The 23,863-nt window shown below is 32.0% G+C and overlaps 1 protein-coding gene across 1 annotated transcript; it reads left to right on the plus strand.

Annotated features, from left to right (window-relative positions):
* The first annotated feature begins 5,469 nt into the window (after nucleotides 1–5,469).
* Nucleotides 5,470–21,367, plus strand: LOC111706144 (very-long-chain (3R)-3-hydroxyacyl-CoA dehydratase 3). Its single transcript, XM_023478968.1, has 9 exons — nucleotides 5,470–5,548; nucleotides 5,598–5,673; nucleotides 8,060–8,170; nucleotides 9,201–9,246; nucleotides 15,138–15,201; nucleotides 17,734–17,797; nucleotides 19,841–19,900; nucleotides 19,965–20,045; nucleotides 21,129–21,367. The coding sequence occupies exons 1-9, from the start codon at nucleotides 5,472–5,474 to the stop codon at nucleotides 21,219–21,221; spliced, it is 672 nt and encodes a 223-aa protein (XP_023334736.1). The 5' UTR covers nucleotides 5,470–5,471; the 3' UTR covers nucleotides 21,222–21,367.
* Nucleotides 21,368–23,863: the final 2,496 nt, after the last annotated feature.

Genomic DNA, 23,863 nt, shown 5'->3' on the forward strand with positions numbered 1-23,863 from the left:
TTAATGTTGAATCTTTTCACTCTTCATTTAGGTCTGCATGAATAAACCCTCCATGCAATTTTTGGTTCGTTTTTAGCCTTCTTTATTATGCTTTTTGTACATGTATGCATATTTTCATTACTATTTATATTTCAAATTATTATGTATCAATTTAGGTGGAATTTAAGACGTTTGTAAATCTGGCAAGAAATATTGTATTTACTTTAAACAAAAGTTATCTGTAAGAATTTTTATTCCAATTTTTTCTTCAGCTTTTATAAAAATCTACACTTCTTCGAAGTTATTTTCTTTCGCCAGACTCTTTTCATCCCACTTTGCCTGGCACAAACTCGCCTAATATCACCCAACACAAAGTAGCCCAAGTAGAAAAATAAATCTCGTCTGAGCACCACAATTTTGGCCACAAACTATGAATTTCTAATCCGTATATCTAAATATCACGATCTCGTTGAGCTATAAATTCTGTCATAGATAGGATATAGTTTAAGTTTGAACCATCAAAGGTTTAAGTCATCTGATTGCAAAGATATTGAGATTAGAATGTTGGAAGTTGTGGAAAAAATTATATTACTTTCTGATGGTTTTTACAGGTTTTTTATTTCATTAGTTGTAAATAGAAGTTTTGTTAAAGAACTTTAAAAGAAATGAGTTTTTGCCACTAACTCTAATTTTGTAATCCCTATATCTTTGCAACCAAACTTTGTAGACCTTTTATATTTCAAACTTAAAAATGTGTTTGATAAAAAATTTGAAATATCAAATGATTATAGAAAAATCAAAGATATAGGGAGTAAAAGTTTGCGTTAGTGGCAATAACTCCGTTCCTTTCAGCGATACGAGGAATTAATAAATACATATCGGACGACAAAATATACCATTTTTTGAAAGATTTAAATGTTTGAATTTTACAACGTTCTTTACTAAAATCTCTTCATGGAAAATAGGCAAAGGAATTCCCCACTTTTGCTTTGGTATTTCTTGGGGCAAAGTGAACAATTGGTTTTCTGACAATATCCAAACATATCTAACAGCAGAGGGGTTGTTGGATTCAGGGAAAAAGGGGAAGTGGAATGTTTAGGAAGATTCTAATACGTCTGCAGCTGAGGGATTGGGTACCTCTAAATTAACATTTTTTGTGAGTGTTCCCTTATTAAAACCTACACTATGGGCTTTAACACTTGTGTTTCCTACAAGGGGGGGAACCTGAATCAGAGGTTCCTTTGCAGAGGAACCAGCACTACAGGACTTTTTATTGCAGAGAAACCTTCAGATTTGGCACCTTTTTGCTGGGAACCCTTTATACAGGAGGGAACTGGTCTAGAGTGTTCTTTTCCAGCGGAACTTACTCGGAGGGTTCCTACACTCGTAGAACTTGCTCCGATGGCTCCCCTATGGAAACAACAACAATATTCTTACGTTTGTGTTAATAAAATACTTTAAAACTTGTTCAGATAATGTTGAGATAAAATACATTTTTTTCACTGAGTTTGAAGAGAACTTGTATGACAATAGATGACTTGACAGCATCCCCTATAGAGATTGAAAAATGTGAAATTGTAGGGCAGAAAACATGAGATAACATGGGAAAAATGACATTAAAATGTCTAAGAAAGAATTTAAATTCTAAAAAGATTAAAATTCATAGATTCTTTTTTTTAAAGTTATTTAAAGATGAATCAACTTGTTTAAAGCTGTAGATAAAAAATTCACCTAAACAAGAAGGAACAAGAAGAAATCATTATTATGAGTTATACAACTATTGACATAATTAATTTTTTACGACTTCAACCCTTAACACAAATTTTCAGTCGTACCCCTGCATATAATAGCAACAAATTTAAATGTTATACAATTCCAGGAGTATGGAATACCATTTGCGTCTATAAGGAGTATATTGTTAAAAACGACCTATACTGAAGAACATAGCGTCCATACAAATTCAGAAAGTTGCAATATGCAACTCGGATCTTAAAAAAATCAATTTAATTTCAAACAAATCATTCGGATATTACAACCTATAGTTATCGATTATTTTTCGACGCATTCGTATACAGTTAAGATTTGATATTCGTTTTGTTACTTTGTATAAAATGCACTTAAAACGCCGAAATTGTTGGCCGCCAGATCTCGATGCTTAGAATGATTACACATGGCAGAGGAGGGGGGGGGGTGCAACTTACAGTTAACCTTAACAAACGCCACCTAAACGTGTAAGTTAACATTGAATCGTTTATTTCTTAGAAATTATAAAACCATATTGACCTCTGTTAATGGCCCTATGATGTACAATATCCTTAAAGCTTTATTTATTTCTCCTCAGTTTCGAAAATAGATCTGTATAAATATGTAACATGAAGCGCTAAATAAAATTACGTTTTGTGTTATAGATGTGTTATAGATGTATTTTAATAAATGACTTTTTTACTGACTATCCTAGAGGATTTAAATTAATCCGTAGAACTGCCCACGCTACGTAAGATTGCTTGTTTCTGATACATCCAAAAGTGGTCACCTCTAAAAAAAATTGATATACGAACTCTTTGGCAAAAAAGCCTTGTGCAGATTACAGAGGCTTAGGGCGAAATAATAATGAGAACCTTCACTCTACACTCTAGATTCTACACTCTACACTCTACACTCTACACTCTACACTCTATACATTCTACACTCTGCACTCTACACTCTACACTCTACACTCTACACTCTAAACTCTACACTCACTCTACACAACCCCCCCCTAAACATTTTTAGGGGGGGGGGCAAGAAAAATGTGTGTTATACTTAAACAATAGAAAACTAACCTTACCAACCGGATATTCAGTAAGTCAACACATCTGAAAAAGAAATCTATTCTGGTATAAATCACAAAAATAATTAATTTACAAATTACATATATATATATATATAAATTTTCATTAGTTATCCATAAATCAAATACTCAAAAACTGACAAGAAATGCCTTTCATTAAACATTCATGATTTTACATTAAAAATATTTTTTTTTTTAATATGACACATCACACAATATTTGCAGCGGTGAACATGTAGGATTAATTTAATAGTTGCATTACAGTATTAAAGCAATATCATAATAAGTGCCAGAACTGATAGTGAAAATATCTAAAAAATACTTAATAAACCCCCTTTCCCAGGAAAAAACAGCATAATGAAAAAAAACAAAGATTAAGGCACCTTGGAACCTTGTCAACCTGTTCTGATCTACAGCAGTAGTTAGGCTCGGAGACGAAGTGCTATATCGATTGAACTGTAAGCTCAACAAACTAACGTTCAATTATCTTTTTTTTATTTTACGATAAGAGCTCTTCTTAAATTTGCTCAGGGTCAGGATTCATGAATCGCTAAATTGCAAAACAGGGTGGACTTCGTCACTTCTGGGGGGCAAGACTTCTTAAGGGAGGGGCATGCCCCCTTAATCAGGCTAGGGGGGCCTGGTCCCCCTGCCCCCCCCCCCTAGTTGCGCGCCTGTCTACACTCACTCTACACTCTACCCTGTACACTCTACATTCAATATTCTACACTCTACACTCTACACTCTACACTCTACACTCTAACACTCTACACTCTACACTCTACATTCAACACTCTACACTCTTTACATTCTACACTCTGCACTCTATACATTCAACACTCTACACTCTAAACATTCTACACTCTACACTCTACACTCTACCCTCTACACTCTACATTCAACACTCTACACTCTACACTCTCTACAGCGATGAGGACAGAAACGACACACAAATTGAGGACGTAAAATGAAGACCCACGTTGAGGAATAATTTTGGGGACACATTATATTAAGGGACTTTTAAAAGTAAACAAATTGACACAAACATGCAATTACATACATACATCGCAGCTTTATAAAATAGGAAATTCAAAGAGGTTGATTATCATTATCATTCTAATAATGGTTTGAACGTAATTGCTCATAAACTGATGTTAGGACGGAAAGATATTTTTTTAAGGATTAAGAAGCGTTTCATTTATTTATTTCCATGATACTATAGTTTCTTTTCAGACCCCTATGTTCAAAAGAGAAAAATGTTTAAACGATTTTTGCAAAACAGGGCGGCTTTTTAAATATTCCGGGGAAAAGGGTATAATTAAAGAATTGTACCGAAATCTTACAACCCCCCCCCCCTCCCCACAACTTTAACAGATAATTACTTTCCAAATATATTTCCACTCGTCGTAAAACACGCAAATATCTGATTATTATTGGATTTGTGACTCTCTTGTGGAAGTGGCAATGTTATTATTTCCGTTAGAATTTTTCTTAATCCCGTTCTACTAAAGTTATATATTTACATGACTGTGTTATTTATTGCAAAATCTAAATCTGACTATACTATCATAATTTACTCATTTCACTCATATGGCATAATATTGTTTGTGGAACTGTCGGATTAAATAGGCGCATTTTCAAAAACAATAAATTTTAACATTTTTTCCGGTCTAAATTTGTCAATTTCGATCAACCAAAAATCTTCCCTGGGGTCATTGAGTTGACACGCAAAATTGGACCTGATAGGTTCAGCCGTTTGGAGACAAGCAAAAGATGTATAGGGTGAGTAAAAAAGTGTGATTGGCGGCGCCTGGTGCAAAATTGTAACTTTTTGTGCAACTCTCCTGTATGGTGTTTTTTTCAATATTTTTTTTTAATTCATAATTTTGTTGGTACTTCAATGGGCCAAAAAAAATCCGCGAACCTTTTTTTCTCTCAAAATCAAAAGTTCAGAAAATTTATTTTTGAAATAAATATTTTAGATCAGATTCTACATATTTTAGATCCATTTTCACACATATTAAATCCAATTCTACATACAGGGTGTCCCAAAAAACTTGGGAATTCAGTGACGAATTCGATATCGTCTTTTTAAAAAAACAGAACAATCTGAGAACTTACATCTAAAAACAGAACAATCTGAGAACTTACATCTAAAAACAGAACAATCTGAGAACTTACATCTAAAAAAAAGTTTTCGCGACCATTTCGCTTCATTATTGCATTTCCTTAAGAAGATAGCTTAGTGAAATAAAATTCTCTTCATCAAACATTTCTATAAGTAAAGAAGAGAAATAATTTATATGACAAAATAAATCAGAGCAGAGAATTCCACAAGTTCTTTTGAGCAATTAATTGTTGCAGCTATAAAATTTCACAAAATTTCGCGAAAAAACGTTTTCGCGAGATTTCGCTTCGTTTTTGCTTCATTTATTTTTGCTTAAAAATGCGAAATTTCGCGAAAAACTTTTTGTGAAATGCGACCGAAAATTTTGCATTTTTTCGCGAAGAGTTTCGTTTGCTGAAAGCCCGAATTTAACATGATAATTTTGTTGTGCAAAATCAAAATAATAAATAAGAACATTTAATTTCTGCAGTCTTGTAGTAACTAGCAAAACTAAGCGCTATTACAGCCCTTATATCGTTGTTTTCTCAGATAAAAATGGAAAAAACAAATAATTCTTCATGCCTATCTCAAAGCACAAAATTTTCTCATCACCCTTTAAACTCAAAAAGGAGGTATAAACCAAAAAAACAATGACTTTTTTATTTAATGTGTTTGGTTTAGAGAACGGATTCCTCATGTGAAGTGGTACCAGAGAGAAAATTTTATTCATCTGACTCTAGAGATATCAAACTGCAAGGTATACATAGAAAACTGGAAAGACATTGAAATCAATGTATGAAAAATATTTTGACCCCTGTATCTGTATCTGTTAAAAAGCCAGAATTGATAAATAAACCTAGAAATATTCCCCGATCAGAGTGGCTGACGGTAATTTAACATCTTAGATTGACGCGCAAGTCGGCTAATTCGGACGTCCGCAAGACTCAAATTTACACCAGTATAGAACGTCTGATTTAGACATTAAAGACGCACTTTTGTCAGCGCTCAGATTCTAAGGTGTCAAATTCCTAATGGCCTGCTCACAGCAGGAGTCCGTTGCAGTTCGCCCGTATTTATCTCTGTCTGTTCATTGCGGCGCCACATGTTTTTGTGGGTGCAGCTGTTTTCAAGCTGTTCTCATAATAATAAGCACTTTTCTGAGGTGGAGAGGGTAAAATCTGCATTATAGAAAAAAATGTAATTTGCTTTTTCCCCAAACTTAAATTGAGGATGTGGCAGACATAAGACACTTTTTTCCAGAGTAGTACTTTTGGAAAACTTGTTGAAAAAATGTTTATAACAAATTAATGACGGCTTGGTTTTTTTTTACAATAAACTACATAAATAGAGGAGCTACGAAGTCACAGGAAAATCATGAAATTTTAATTTCAAACTCGCTGCATAAACATGATTTTTATCCTTTTTCTGAACTTTAAGTCTTGAGCTGAGAATTAATTAAATTATTGTACGTTTTAAACAAATTTCAGCACTCTAAACTTAAAAATTCAGAAAATGTTTTTTATTTTTGATCAAAGTTTAATGTTCTTATTATTAAAGATAAGAAAAAAAGTTTTAAAATTTATCATAACCCCAACGAAAATTACTATTCAAAATTTGGCACATAATGATTTATTGAATTGAATTATTGAAATATTTTATCCCCCTGGAATTTATACAGGCAATGATTAAATTTTTCTTGGAGTGGGAGGAAGAAAATTTTTTACCAAATAATTTTTAAATTAAATTAAATTTTTATATATTTTCATTAAAAACCAAATTTTAAAGGCTAAAGAAGGTTCCTGCTCTCTCTACTTACGCCCCTTATTTTTACAGGGTGGGTGGGGGGTCCCCCCAATTTACCAGGGAAAGGGACGTCCAACTTTCATTCATAAAATTTGTTCATAAACAATTTCTGGACATAGTTTAATTAATGATGGCTTGATGAATGATTTGAGTGATTTTTTTCAATAAATGAGGAAAATTATAACATTTTATTTTAAATCCACATTAAAAACTTTGAAGCCATTAAATCCACTTCTCCCTCAGCCTAGAACACCATTTGAAGGAAATTTGTCTGCAAAAATAGCCATTTGCAAACCCTATCTGAGACATAACCTTGGATAAACCTTTTTTTGAGATCTAAATATTTATTTTATGCTAATTCATTTAAAGATTTAAACAGGTTTACATTACATTACAAGATATAGCATTACATTTGCATCATTTTCATAATTTTCCTCAATTCTAAATCTAGTTCCGCCTTTTTAGGTCTTCGTTTAGGCTCGGGAACAGGCACAGGATTAGGTTCAGGTTCAGGGTGAGGATGAGGTTCAGTTTCAGGTTCAGTTTCAGGTTCAGCTTCAGGCTCAGAATCAGGGTTAGAGTAAGGATAGGGAGACATCTGGGACATCACATTTTTCTCCTCCTGTTCGGCATCCTGGAAAGAGACTGGGGGAGGGTACCGAGGGTTTGGGAGAAGGAAAAACATTGTTTACCTCCTCTAGACCATAACCTCAGCTCCACAGATTCACCGGCCTTCACAAATTCCTGGTATAGAGCCAGGACCCGCTGTATTGAACCCATGTGTATTTGTTAAGTTGAAACAGGTTGACCACGTAGAGTGGTCGCTCCCAACATTTCAGCTGATTTGGGGGCCAACACAGGTTTGCGGCCAAACTAGGCAGGGAGGAGAGAGCTGGTTGCTAACAGGTTGAATGCCGGGTCAAGACCTTGGATAAACCTGTCCTCCGCGGTCCCATCTCACTCCTGAGTCCTGACCCCACATCAAAAACGGCATATATTCCTGCCGTTCCAAACCAAAACTCGTCTTTTAGAGTTTCAGTACAACTAAATTTTACTGAATTCTTAAAGACCTTAACTTTATAATCATGCCAAATTATAACAAATATCTCAAATATTCTGGACTTTTGTAAAAATTTCTGTTTTGCAACGGAAACTTAAACGGCATGCTAATTCTTTTTGTCTCGAGTATTATAATCTTCGTTAATAATATTTCAATCATAAGAACACCCACAGGAAATTGTTAATATTATCATAGTAGCATATTCAGATATACATTAAAATTTATGTTACAGTATGTGAAATAGATATTGAATGTTAATGATAATTAACCTCTTTTATAGACACCGGAAATTAGACTGGATGCAGACAATTTGGTTTTCAGGGGTCAAGGAAATCCGGATATGCTATTTTACGAACTGAACATAACTTTTCTTCACCCAGTTAATCTTCAGGTCGAGAAAATATCTAATATTTTCAATGTTATTTCAAAAGTATGACATTTTGATGATTTGTTCTGCATTCTTTTTTTCTTTTTACATTACAGTTTTATTAATTGTCTTCTACATACTAAACGAGTTGGAACTGGGTCACATAGGATGTCGTCATGAAAATTTTCGTCAAAAGCTCTTTGAAATTTGTGACAAATTAATTGAATACTTGATATCTATTTGAGTGGCAGTAATTATGAGTGAGGTATTAGGGTAAATATTTTACTTTATTTACTGTAATACCCTCTAATAAATTGAAAAAAATTAGACCTGATCGGTTGAGCTGTTATAACAAAATTATTAATAGAGGTAAATAGCGAAAATTTTATTTTTTGGCGTATTACGCTTGAAAATTGTTGAAAATTGGGATGCGTAATATAGTGCGAAAATGTTGTTTCGCTTGATCCGTGCAAAGTATGCGCAAAAAAGTCGGAAAAATACTGTTTTGTAAAAAAAGCGCAAAATTTGAACTAAATTAGACTTTTCGTGGAAACCCTTGGAATACTATGCGAATGTACTGCAGTATGTCAGAAACATTTTTAACGGTAAAACCATACAGAGCAAATAGATTATCAAGTACAATAGGTGGCAACAGAGAAATGAACCATGCAATAATACACAACGTCACGAGTGTCAAATATAACAAGGAAAACGAAATTGTCTCACATTAGTTGACATGTTTTCCAAGATTAAATAAAAAAGTGTAAAAACAGAAACTAGAGAACACATAAAATTGCGCTTATTTTACTGTAAGAAAAGCACTTTATTTTAAAATTATCACTAATATTGATAATTTTGTCGGACATAAAAACGACTAAATTGACACTTGTGAAGACAGAATACAACTGTACTGAGAGTGTACACATGTACCAGAATCTGTTTGATACAGAGTAAATTGTGATATAAAGTTTAAGACAAGTTTTTATCCAAAATTATCTCATCAATTTTTATTTATATTTTGTAATATAATCAACTAAAATCATATTTATTTTAGAAAACAAACTATTCCATTCATTCACGAGTGGTTGAGCTGAAGTTTGGTAAGTTATAGCTTAGTATTTCTCTGGTAGATTTTGCACTTGCTATTAGACTGGGTTCATGATATGGGGCCTGGGTAAGAGGATTTATGTTTTTCACGATAATGATTGACTTTGATGAACATAATTGAAACCAAACTGTGCATTTTAACATGCATACTCATATCATGTTCAATTAGAAATATCAGTACTTATCATCGTGCTTCTATGCTAAATTAATACAGAGCTGTGCTATAAAGTTAAGCTTAATTAGTTCATATATATTAAAAAAACATTTCTAGAATAATTTTTCAATTATCAATGAAAATAAAATTTAAAACATTTTTTATGCTTGATCAAAAAGCTTGCTATATCTAGAAATAATCATGCAAGACAGGTTTACAAACATTTATCTAACAACAATTTGGCCTCGACGTTTTATACAGTATTTAGACTTGAAGGTATCTCAAACGATCTCGCCTCTTTAGATTTGTCACAAACTTAAGATTAGGCAACTAACATGACCCCCAGGAAAGGTATAGGCCTTACCTTTAACATTGAAAATTCGACCTGGGAAAAAATATAATGCTAATTAAAAAACCCACACAATTTAAACTTTAAAATCCGCCAAAAAATTTAGTTTTACAATTACAAAGATAAATGTCTGAAATGGCTTGAACATTAATGCTAAAATTGTTAATAGAAAAGAGGATTCGAATTTCCCTAAAGGTCTAGTCTAGTAGAATTCATTATAAATAAAAAACATATGTAAAAGGGGTCTTTTAAACCGATTTAACTTCATCAACAGAAATATGTGGCTTGCCTGTCCGTTTTTTGTATGTATAATATAGGGATTAGAAAATCAGAATTTGTAGCCAAAATCATCTCCTTTTGTGTAAAAATTCAGTATTCACAATACCAATTATGACTTTGAACACAGCTAGATGATTTTCAGGGACGGACTTAACCAATATCTCCGAGTGAGGCCCATATTTCCTGGAAAAAGGAACACAAAGCAGTAAATTCCAATTTCTTATTTGTTTAAAAAATATAAGTTTACAAAATCACAAAAAAATTCACTATCAAAATACATAATCAAAATATAAATAAAACCAAACATACATGTGCGGACGTATTTAAGACGTACTTTGTATGTCTTCGTACTCTACAGTGCTTGGCCGCTAGATGTCTCCCAAAGTATAGGTGTCGGTACATAATAAAATTTTACTATGTGTTTTCATTTGTTTTTGCCGAGAGGGGTCGTGTTTCATCGTACTTCGGACGGCCGTCTGTGGGACGGCCACAGTCGGAGACGTCACATGTTAGGAAAAAGTACGGATGAAAGGGTTTCAACTTTAAACTTTCCAGATTTTCTATCGTTTAAAAGATTCTGCTTTAGAAACTTTTTAGGCGCTTTTTAAAATTTATTTATTTTAGTTTTTAACAGTTGCTCTGAAAGTTATTTTTTTATTTTAGCTTTTAACAGTTGCTCTGAAAGTTATTTTTTTATTTTAGCTTTTAGCAGTTGCTCTGAAGTTATTTCTTATTTTGGCGGATTTTTAACCTACTAAACATCGTTGTATTGTGTTAAAAAGTGTTTCTAGTAAGTACAATCCAGATGACTTTATGCTACTTTTTAAAAAGCTTCCCCATTTTAATTCATGAGAAGTCAAATTCTGTTTCTCAAAAGACAAATAAAAGAATAAAATCTGAAAACTTTTCTTAATATAAAGACTATGCGTATTCTATATATATACACTAAACTATAAACTTTTAATAATCTGATTAAGATCATCATAAGATGTCACAAAATGTAGTGCTTATCCATATCCAATGAATTAAAAAACAAGTTTCGAGTTGAAAATTCATATCAGCAATTTCCAACCATTCTTAGCACATAAAAATAATTTTTTTCTACAGGGTGTCTCTGATAAAAGTGTGTCGATGAAACATAATTATCTAAAATGCCGTTTAAACCTTTAAAACGTAAAAGTAGACCTAATTTTCGAAAATTTGCTGTGTGTCTTTTCAAAAGATTTTCGAAAAATTAAATTATAACTTTATTTTTACATTTTATACGACAGAATAGAATAAATTTTGCGGATTTTCCATGATAGAATTGAGGATTTTTAAAAAGAAATGTATACACTTTAAGGTTAAACGACATTTTAAAGTAAAATATATTAACGACGACCCCCCAATTTATGGGCATTGTACCTGCTGTTAACACTTTTAGTAAAATAAAACGACGTTTAGTTTGTGAAAAAGTGATTAATATCTTAGGAAATTGGACCGAGCACATTTCCGAATATTAGGCCTAATTTCAAAGGTTAAAATGACATTTTAGAGAAAAATGTTTCATCGATGACCCCTCCCCCCGTCCAAAAAAACAAATAACAAATATTATGAAATATTAAGTATATACGAAAATAATCGATGACTTTAAGTTTGGAATATCTGAGTGATTTGTTTAAAATTAAATTGCTATTTTTACGATCCGAGTCGTATATTGCAACTTTCTGAATTTGCATGGACGCTACATCCTTCAGCATAAGTCGTTTTTAACAATTTTCTCCTTTTAGGCTTAATAGAAAGTAGTTAGATGAGTAGTGATCTAAAGCGATTATTTTTCGCCGTAAGTCTACACTCACATTCGTTTTTGAAAAATGCTCTTAAAACGTCAACGATATTTTTCTGCTAGGTGTCTCTGCCACGTGTAATCATTCAAAATATTGAGAGCAGAGACATCTGGCGACCAACTATTTCTGCATTTTAAGTGCATTATATAAAAAAACGAATAAAAAATATGAAATATTAACTATATATGAATGCGTCGAAAAACTTTCGATGACTGTAAGTTGTAATATCTGAATGATTTGTTTGAAATTAAATTGATTATTTACGATCCGAGTTACAACTTTCTGAATTTGAATGGACTTAACTTCTTGAGTATAAGCCGTTTTTACCAATTTTCTTCTTATAGCGCGCAACAGAGTGAAGTAAGATCAACAGCAATCAAAAGCGATTATTTTTCGCCTTAAGCCTATACCCCCTTTCTTTTTTTCGCGAACACTCTCTTTAACTATATATATGCGGCGAAAAATAATCGATGACTATAAATTATATATCTGAATGATTTGTTTGAAATTAAATTGATTTTTTTTACGATCCGAGTTGTATATTGCAACTTTCTGAATTTGCATGGACGCTAAGTTCTTCAGTATAATTGTCGTTTTAACAGTTTTTCTCTTATAGACGCAACAGCTAGAAGTAAGATTAGTAGTGATCAAAAGCGATAATTTTCGCCATAATACTCCAATTCATTTTCGCGAACATTCCCTTTAAGGATACTGTTGTGTATAGAGCATTACCATCTTTGCATGGAGGGTCAATTGAAATTACCCTTACAGTCCAGCTTTATCGATCTCAAAATTTACGTTTTTTGCTGTTCGTTAACAAAAAATTAAATCTTCAGTTCATTCACGGAACGTGGTCCAGCATTAAATCTCAGAAATAAAATACTTAATTTAACCTTGGGATTGTCACATTTTACGGTTTTTCGGTTGTCTTTACAGTCGCATCCTTTGTGGATAACCCTGTAGCATAAAGGAGCTGCACAGACTTTCTGAAATTTCAAAAAAGGGGTTTACAAAAATGGAATATCCTACAAAATTTGGTCACTGAAATCAGTTTTAATTTAATTAGTTTGCTGTAAATTATCAAAAATATTCTTAATATTTAATGATAGAAATTTTGGATTTTAAATTTAACAAGATTAATTAATTACATTTTAAAGGGGGGGNTGACCCCAGAAATGAATTCCTCGTGCCCAATTACCTATAAATTGACATACAACATGTAAAATCTGTGCTAAGATGACCCATAATGTAGCTGCCGGCTTCCAGCGCGCCGGTCAGGAGGCTCCACTGTCTATTTTGACCCCAGAAATGAATTCCTCGTGCCCAATTACCTATAAATAGACATACAACATGTAAAATCTGTGCTAAGATGACCCATGATGTAACTGCCGGCTACTAGCGCGCCGGTCAGAATGCTCCAATATTCATGTTGACCTCAGAAATGAATTCCTCGTGCCCAATTACATATAAATCGACTGTCAACATGTAAAATCTGAGCTAAGTTGATCCATAATGTAGCTGCCGGCTACCAGCGCGCCGGTCAGGAGGCTCCACTGTCTATTTTGACCTCGGAAATGAATTCCTTGTTCCAATTTTGCTATAGTTTGATGTATCTCATGATACTTTTTTTCTGACTTAGGCCAAACTTAGCAAATAAGTATTCAAAGATATTTTCTTTTATTGCGCGCGCGCGCGGACATTTAAGGCTTTGGAGGTGAATTTATTGAGCGCATATTTTTTTCAAGAGTATCAGGATAAATGTTCAAGTGCAATTAATGAAGTTATGATTGATTTATTGTCAAAAAAGTCTTATTTTTTCACGCGCACTTTTGCTCAGATCCGTTCAAAACCAAAAAATTGCATGTAATATACATAATTTTAAGCTTGCATGCAAAAAATCAGCCTCTAATTCTGATTTTAAGTTATGTTTATACACTGTTTAAATTTCCCGGAGAGTAATACGTGTTATGCCCACCCCCCTGTAGTCGTATCTATGAGAAATCATCTTTTACAATCTAATTTTCCTCAAATTGAATTTGATTTTGACCCAACTACACACATTAGTATGAATTATATTTATTCTGTATTTGCATGTTTGTTTTTCGATCATCAGGCGCGCAACTAGGGGGGGGGGCAAGGGGGCAAGGTCTCCAAGCCTGATTAAGGGGTGGGCATGCTCCTCCCTTAAGAAGGTTTTGGGAGGGGGCAAGAAGTTCATTCCTGCTTTGCAATTTATCGATTCATGAATTCCTGGGATATTTTTAGATATTTTCTGTCACTTATTATGATAAAGCTTTAATACTGTAGTACAACTATTAAATTAATCCTACATGTTCACCGGTCACCGCATTTATTGTGTGATGTGTCATATTAAAAAAAAAACATTTTTCATTTAAAGTCATGATTTTTTTAATGAAAGGCATTTCTTGTCAGTGTCTGAGTACAATGTAGATATTTGATTTTTGGATGAATAATGAACATATATATATATGTAAATGTAAATTAATTAATATTGTTGTTTATAATAACCTGAATAGATTTCTTTTTTAAAATTTTTTTACTTTTTTAACTGACAAATGCCCCTCACCGTAGGCTTAAAGAAGAGGTTTTAAAACCTATTGCCTGAGTCCTCAGGCATACTGCCTAAATACCTTATTTTACCTATACTAGACTAAATCTTTATTTAGACCTACTATTTGTCATTGGATTTCAACATTTTATAGCTCGATAGAAAGCATTTAACACAAAGATAGTTTTTGAAAATTGTTTTTGCATATTTGAAATTGTTGGGTCAAAGCTTTTCAAAAATGTATAATTTATCATAGTTCGCAAACTTTTTGCTTTTGCACATTTTTTGCTAAAAACTTGGCAATAAATACTGAATTTTTGAATAATGTATCAAACGCTATAGATTTGTATCTGGTAAAATTTGCAGATTATTAAAGTAGAGACCAAGGGCTTTTCAAAAATGTATCAAATTTTGATTTGTATCTGGTAAATGAGACGTCAGACTGAATAGAGTTAATTAACAATTAACTATTTAACACAAATACAATTGAGAAAATTCATTTCAGTGACTGTAATTGCTGTACCAATGTTCATTAAAGTGTTTAAAAAATAAAAATGATAAAGAAAAAGAGCGGACTACTTGCAAGCAACTCTGATTTTTTAAATTTCTTTATATTTTTAACCTTATTATGAATACACAGTTAATTAAAGTACATGAAAGGGTAAAAAATGTGCATTATTTCTATATAATATACGTTTGTATCATAGAAAAAAGTATTCCGAGCTGGTGGACAAGATTGGTTAAACCAAAAGAGCATCAACATTGGCTAAGGTAAGTCAGAGAACAATGTTTTTTTTTATAAAAACGCATCAAAAGCTTTTTAATTCAGCGTGCCATAAGGCATGGGGACACGGAGTTTATAAAGAATTAAAAAATACAGAAAACTATGTATCACAGACAAAAATAGACACTCAGCCAACTCATCTTGCGAAACCTCGATTTCAAGAGGAAGTGGGGTTCATACAGTACACCTAGACTGAAAGGAACTTGAAATCATCCAATAAAGAAAACTTATAGATATATAGTTGCGAGAAGTAGTAAACGGTCTGTACTGGATCAAGTAAAATATATTTACCCCTGAAATTTTGAAGAAGGCTTCGATATAATTTTGAAAGAATTTGAAAAACTGTACTCTTTACACTACATATGATTAGATATGAATAAATTTCTGAAATCCAAGTCAAAAATCTTTTAAAATTCCCCTACCCCCTCCCCCTTCCCCTCATACCTCCATCCCCTCACTAACAGAATGTATCCTGTCTCTCTTTTTATGACATATCCCCTCCCTCTCCACACCTCATAACCCCCCCTAATAATTTGTACCTGAATAGTTGTCTGTTACTTTAGTAAATGTCACATGACCTCACTAACCTATAAATCTACTATAAAGCAAAAACACATGTCTCCTGCCTCTTTATAACCCCACCACCCCCTCATATCCCTCTGCTTATGAAAACCCCGGTTAAAAATCTAAAAAATCTGAATTTTTTTAATAGTTATAAAAATCTGAAAAATTTGTAAAAAATCTAAAATTTTTTTTAAAAATTTGAAAAAATCTTTAAAAAATTCAATAAATACTCATAGCCCTCCCCCTCATACATCCTCCTCACTCCATATTCCCTCAATCACCCTCCCTCCCTCCCTCCTCCTTTATACGTGATCGAATACTTATACATACGTATCTATTTAGTATTTTTCAAAATTGAATTTTTCAAAAATAAGAACTTTTTATAATTTTAATGTACAGATTGTGATGATGATGATGAAAAAAAATCTTTAAAAAATTCAATAAATATGTGAAACTTATTTTCAAAGTTTCCTGATCTTGATCAAACTTGAGAATGGTCTAGGTATGGAAAGGGTCCGCTGAAAGTTTCAGTCTGATTCATTGAAAACTAATATTTTACTACCAGATTTTATAATGGTATGATTGGTAATTATGGTCATGGTAGATTAATATAGGTTTTAAGCTTTAATTTGTTTTTCCTTAGACGGGTTTGATAAAGAAGGTGCACACAAAAAATTTCGGCGCGCCAAAAATGCAGCCCCCTTGGCTAATGCCTCCGCTACGCCCCTGACTGAGAGTTATCAAAAGCTGGAGCATGTGTTTTATGGACCCTGGACGCCTTAAATATGGGTTGACAACGGGGGGCGGGTGTGAAACTGTAGCAAAAGAGTGTGTGTAAAGTTTACCATACCGAAGGTGTGTACTGCAGGTGTATACATGTTGCATAGGTTTTTGTACAGTCTAGGAGAGTACATTTGTTTAATGTTAATTGTTTACTTAAAAATAAGTTTAATATACATGTAGTCACATGTAGCATACTATTTGTATATTTAAGTCAACACTATACAGCCAAATTTTCATGCAAAGAATATAATTTGATTAAAGTTTACATTTAACTAGTCGTTATTCAAGCTTGACAACATTATTCTGCAATTTCCTTGACTGTAATCATGTTGTGTGTTTGTACCAAAAGAGTGTGCGTAAAGTTTACCGTACTAGTCTGCAAAGTAGTGCGACTGGCTTTCTCATGCCAGACCAGCGCCATTTCCTTTCCCTTTATTCCTATTCCCTGGTACAGCGTATATACTAACGTATACTAAACTACTATGTAGTATGTATACTTTACTTGTAATGTACATGTACGTGAGACATCAAAGAACTATACAGAAAAAACAGAAGACTGCAAGATTTGTCGTATTTTGAATGTACTATAAAAAATTAGTTTTTAGCTTTAGTCTTTAAGTTGCAGGCTTTCACTTGATAGCTTGCAACATTTGACAATTCTAAAATTTGTAGGTTTTCAATTTATTAGCTAAAAGTTCTGTCAAAAATATTAAGTTTCTATGGGTATGCCTTTAGCTTAAAACTTAATAACATTCTTATTTCAAGCATTTTTATTCTTTCTTCTCTTCAACTCTTCTTAAGGGGGGGGGGTGCTTGCCCCTCCCCATTGCCACCCCTAGTTGCGCGCCTAATATTCTGTGAACAAAAAAATTTAAACTTTTAATGATATTCTGAAAAAAACACAAACTGGATGGATAGTTAACAAATGATAAACAAATGAACTGAAAAAAACGATGCGCACGCATCTTTAATTGCAACTTTTAAATTATGATAAATATTAAAACATTATAAATTAAACAATACAGTAAATTCATTTTAAAGTCCCCTACTACTCAGCTAGAGGCGCAGGCTTTACTTGCTATGCCTAGCAGCCAGTTAAAAAAGGGAAAAATCCATAAATAGTTAAAAGAGTATTATGGCGTGGCGTTTTTTGAATAAATTGAAATATTTAGGATTGATTTCCAGAACTGGAAAGATGAAGATGAAACAGAAGAAGAAACAAACAAATCTGAAAGGGTAAGAAGTTAAGAATACGAAACCATTTTTCCTTCTTCTTCACAAATTTAGATTTTTTATTGTTTAATATCTCGTTTTTAATATCTTAACTTCTAAACTTATCCAAGAATCAATATAGATAATTACTAAGCAGATTAATAAATAAATTTACCTAAGGATAGGAAGAATTAATGTTCCCTGCTCAGCTTTCTCATATATTAATAAATTAATTTATCTAAGGATAGGAAGAATTAATGTTCCCTGCTCATATTTCTCATATATTAATAAATAAATTTTCCTAAGGATAGGAAGAATTAATGTTCCCTGCCCAGCTTTCTCATATATTAATAAATAAATTTATCTAAGGATAGGAAGAATTAATGTTCCCTGCTCATATTTCTCATATATTAATAAATAAATTTTCCTAAGGATAGGAAGAATTAATGTTCCCTGCTCAGCTTTCTCATATATTAATAAATAAATTTACCTAAGGATAGGAAGAATTAATGTTCCCTGCTCATATTTCTCAAATATTAATAGTATACATATGCCCTGAAAAATTTGTCAGTTGGTAAGATCGCTATAGCTCCCCGCTAAAGACTAGAATTATAATCTTTGTAAAACTTTCCTAACATCTGTTTTCTTGCCTCGTCGCAATTTATAATTAATGAATTTCCCTCTAGATAAATCTCCTTCTACATTTATCTCTTTAGCTAAGCTGATAAACTAAGAAAACAGAAAATCTTTTGATGGGAGAAAAATAAAGAAATATTTTATATCCTGCAATACCTATTTTAAAAAACACATGAAAGATAATTTTTTGTATTAGGACCTCAACAAAACAAATCTTTCGTTTTTCGTTGAGAAAAGAACTGCATGCATGATAACTCGACTCAAATCTAATTTTCTATGCCTTATATCTTTACAACCTGATGCTGTGAACCGAAATTTCAAACTAAAAATTCTGCTGGATCAACACTTAAAGGCAGGTTTCTTAGCAAATAAAAACGGGGTTTCTGGTCAAAATTCGAAGTTTATTAATAATTAATTTGTCGAATTTAAACAAATTTAAATTGAAGTATCTTTTATTGTACGTATATTTTCAAACGGAGGAACAACCCTTTTGACATATTTCATCAACGAGGTTATAGTGTATGGAGTGATGATGTACGCTAATCCTTAACTAATTGTACAGGCCATGTACTTCACTTTCAAAGGTCAATCTGTATATTACAGTATTCGGGGGTGATTTCTGAAAATGTTTATTTCTATTTAAGCAAAAATAGGTTTTCAATAAAAAAAACTTAATAAGACAGTTCACATTATTTCAACTGATCTTTTCCGGCTTAGAGAATTAGTTTTCCATTTAACTATTGAAATCCGCTGCTCTTTTATCGTGTGCAGGATTACATTTTCACAGGAAGACGTACTTTTACACAGCAAAATTTTATCGTTAAAAACGGTACTGAGAAACTGTGAGAAACTGAGTAGAATTTAAGGTACACAACCTTCCCATACTCCGAAAGCGTACTGCATATTTGATGTTTATAACCGTATGAATAGGTCATGATCTCTTTTATCCTTTATTTGTACACTGTCCTATTTCTCTCAGGCTAATTTAAACGGACTGGTAGCTAAGATCCAGCCCCCCCTGTATTTCATAGTACGGAAAAGCTCTCTTTGGATTAGTTGAAATGGAGAAGAACGAATGAAGCCTTAAAAGAAATTCATCATATTTGATTCACTTGGCAGTGCAGTGGCTTGGTTTTTAAGATTTCTTTAGCAAACACCGAGCAATATTTATTCAATTTAGAAATGAGGACTTTACCAGTAAAATTAATTAACCAAAAAATGTTAACTTTTTAAACGATAACGTAAAACAAATCTCTTCCAAAAATGTATATCTAAACAATCCCATTAAAATTGCAACAATCGTTTTTGTAAAAAAATATTTCTCACCTGTCAATTTTTTTTCCCTTTAAAATCCTTTCTTTGTACACCGAGCACTCCAAATATACATGTGGAAATTAAGCTTTTGAAATAAACTAAAAAGTGTGCTTTCAGGAAAACTATCGACAAAACACAAGTGGATGGAGTAAGCATATTGCCGAGAATATTGCTAAGGTTACCATAAACTAAATATAATTTTAAAACCCTGGTTTTTATAGCTTAATTTGTTATCATTAAGGGTTCCCATCTTTGTCCGCTTGGAATATCTGTGATGAGTGGCAGTATGACGAAAGAAAAAGGTTTACCTACGATACATCAGGTTTGATTTTATGAAAGAAAAAGGTTTACCTACGATACATCAGGTTTGATTTTATTAAAGAAAAAGGTTTACCTACGATACATCAGGTTTGATTTTATTAAAGAAAAAGGTTTACCTACGATATATCAGGTTTGATTTTAGTAAAAAAAAGGTTTTTAGGCGTTTTGTGACTTTTTTCTGAGAAATAATGCAGAATCTTGAATTGTTAGTTGCCATACTACTATTATTCACCATCAAAATTTCGGAGCTTCATTAATGGATTTAAAAAAAATAAGAGTGAATTTTTGGCATCTTTTTAAATTTTAAGTTTCTACGGGGTCAGGTTAGGTACCACAAAATTCGAGCCTGATTGGTTTTAAATTGTCTTTTAAATCGTCTTTTATCTTCACAGATTTTTCTTATACAGTAATAGTATAGTGTTTCACTCAAAGCCGTTGATATCGAAAACTTCTAGTTTTGGAATTTCGAGATGGTCGTTCGTCATTAGAAATTGTCTCAATGTTTACGTTAATTTCAAATATTCAAAGAATGACAAGTTTTCATTTCATGGAAAATATCAAATCCTTTTTTCCCCAGCAAACATTTAAACATTTATAAAATTTATAAATTAGAAGCAACATTTTTCAAAGAAAATAATTGAATAAATTAAAACTCATTCAGTAAATAACTAACTAAACAAATTAAGATCATTAAAGAGGTCGATTTTAAATTTGTTTACAAACGTCTCTTACCTCTGATATTTTAAAAATTGTTTGATTAAAAATTGTTTTTCAGAAACCGTTCTTTTGTTTATAATTTGATTTATTTAAGAAAAAAGTTTTACGATTTTATCGTGTCTAAAATCAGGGTTTCAAGACGGATTTATTCATACCAACTTTTTTATTATTAACAATTTATTTTCTCACTTACATTAAACCAAAATTACAGTGTTAAAAATAGTTATTTATATATTTCCTGCTGTTCGTAAGAACTGCCAGAGTTCTCAATAAAAGTGTTTTGGGTTTAGAGAAAAAAACTCTAATGTCAACAAATAACTTGAATCAATTCTAGGTGAGCCAATTCTGTAATTTCTGTTATTTCTAGGAAAGTGGATTGACAGGCATAAATGTCTACAATTATTGCACAACTTATCAGGACTCTGATAATGAATTTATTTCTGACCTAGAGGAGGACTGATTTTTGCACTAACTGTAGAAAAAAAGATAAAAAAAATCTGTATGTATGTACACATCAACATTTAGCTAGAATGCACATAAAAATGTAAATTATCAGTAATACATAATCAACCATTTTTGTTTTAATAAATGTTTTAAAAGTTTAAATTATTTCCTGAATTAATTTATATCTTGCAATCTTTTTCGATTGAATTACGGTCATTTTTTCTATCATTTGTTTTAAAAAGTTTTGTTAATATTATAAAGAGGGTCAAAATATTATAACTATATGGTTGTTCTTAATTTGATGTATGAAAAATATTTCTTGAAAAAAGTCTCAAAAGTTACTTCTAAAAATCTTGGTCTGAAGAAATATTTAGTGATATAAACACGTATTTGGTCATTGACTGCATCAAATTAAGAACATCCATAATATGTTTATGTGAAAAAATGTGAGAAAAAAGACCTCTTAGAGAAAAAGAAAAATATTACACAAAAATGTTTGTGTTTTATTTATTGCTTGTTCCCCATTTCATTTTTGAGATATTTTAATGTATAGGCCTCAAAAACCTTAGGAAACCATGTATCTTAATAACTCAAGTATGTTTTGGTCTGATGCAGTTCCAAATTTTTGGACTTTTTAACTAACACATATATGTCCCTTTAGTTTTCAGACAAGCTGACTGAATGCCTTATTTAGGCTTTACCAAACCAAATCTATATTTAGACCTACTTTCAGGACTACTTTTAAAAGCTTTTGACAAAAAAGCAGATTTAACAAGTTGTTTAAAGAAATTTTACAAATTTTTTGCACAAACACCATTCAAAATTATACACTATCAGGTTTCAAAGATATAGGGAATAGAATATTTGAGTTCGTGGCAAAAACTCAATTCCTTAACACATTTTCCAGTTTTTTTAAAATACTTAATTAGAATTAAAACTTTTTAAAAATAAATTTTGCAGATTTGAATTTTCTGTTTCAAGGGCTTTTTAAAAATGTATAATTTGTCATATCGCGCAAAATTTTTGTATTTAAACATATTGAACTAAATAGCTGGATTTCGCCATAAATATTTTCAAAAATGTTTAAATGTTATAGGATTAATTAGTATTAATTATTTAGGAAAGTAATTTAGTCTTTGCCACAAATTTTAGCTGTTAACCGTTGCTCTACAAGTTGTCATTTTTTATGAATCGTATTTTCCAAATATTTCTGTTTAAATTTGCGCATTTTCAAAAATAAGAAATGTTAACATTTTTTTGGGCAACATTTTTATCATAACTCATCCAGTTTAGTAGATATACCACAGAGTTGTCTGTTTCTTATTAGTTATGATTCTCTGCAACAGTAAACTTGTTTCTCTCTTTGCTTAATAATTAAATAAGTCATTAACAGACTATCTCTATGGCAGAAGATTTCATTCAACCATGATATATTCTGAGAGTTTCAGTTCGTCCTTACTCCAAGTGGGTAACTATTTTCTCTATTCAAGCCCAAGCAAAGTAACAAACAAGGTAACAAAGTAACAACCCCAAACCTTTACAGAAAATTCCATGCCCCTTCCCCCGCTGAGAAAATTTCTAGGTGTGCTATTGTTAACCATTAATTTCAAAACCTCTATAAAATGTCGTCTTATACTGGAATCTCCTGTCGGAGACAGCCAAACCAAATTTCCAGCCCGCAAATTCCATTGTCCTCCTCCGACGGAGCTTAAAATATTTTTGTTGTTGTGAAATCATTAAAGTCAAGCAAAATATTTTCATAAGAAGCATAAGTGAATTTCGTTAAATATTCAACTGTAATTTTTCAGAAGTTAAAAAAACGTATATCAATACTGATCAACAAATAAGTCACCCCTTCTATACTTAAATAATTCGTAAGATTTTTCTACTATTAACATTCATTATAACATTGTACAATTAAACATGACCTATAATTTATGTTATTTTTTAGGAAATAAAGATTTTGTTATCGAATTTCTGTGACGGGGTTACTCTGTTGTGTGTGTATTGTTCGGCCATCGGGAAAGAATCGTCTGGGGATAATAAACACCCCTTTCAAAATCCTAACCGGCCTATTATCCGGATTTGTCTAGCGTGTTGCTATTTATGAAAATAACGTTTTTTAATCTCTTACTAGTAAAATTATTTATATATAAAGTAGCAATCTCTGTTTGGGTGTTCTCCTCCCCCTATCTCCGACTCTTACTTATACACTACAAAAAAACACTATCGCATTGAACGGAAAAATTACAGCTAGCTATATCGCACACCTTGTGGGATATAAATATAGCTGCTGTTGATATATTGCAATACGTGTTCGTTGAAGGAAACAACATTCGTTATAAAGGAAGCAACTATTATTATACCGCACAGAGTGTGTGACATATCTAACAGTAGTTTTTTCTTTGAATGTTATTGATATATATATTCCAGCAAAAGCCTTTTTTTGCAGTGCATGTTTTCACTTCTTCTAGCACTCTTAAACTTACACCTTCGAACTGTAAACTAGATAGAGGAGGAGAGGGTCAAATTTATACAACATTATTGGTTTGAGTTTGAGACCTCGTAGCTCTTCTAGTTTTATTTTACGCATACAATTGTTAAGACTAAAAGATTATACGTGGATATCGAGTACAAAGAATCCTCATATATTAATAA

Source organism: Eurytemora carolleeae, unplaced genomic scaffold (assembly GCF_000591075.1).
Source record: "Eurytemora carolleeae unplaced genomic scaffold, Eaff_2.0 scaffold63, whole genome shotgun sequence".
NCBI classification, from domain to species: Eukaryota; Metazoa; Arthropoda; class Copepoda; order Calanoida; family Temoridae; genus Eurytemora; species Eurytemora carolleeae.

Excerpts from the sequence above, each read along its gene's own strand:
- LOC111706144 (XM_023478968.1), top strand. The coding sequence starts at position 5,472 with ATGGAAAAAACAAATAATTCTTCATGCCTATCTCAAAGCACAAAATTT. Across the intron at positions 9,247-15,137 it reads AGTGGTTGAGCTGAAGTTTG|AAAAAAGTATTCCGAGCTGG; the intron begins GTAAGTTATAGC and ends TTTGTATCATAG. Across the intron at positions 15,202-17,733 it reads GAGCATCAACATTGGCTAAG|GATTGATTTCCAGAACTGGA; the intron begins GTAAGTCAGAGA and ends TGAAATATTTAG.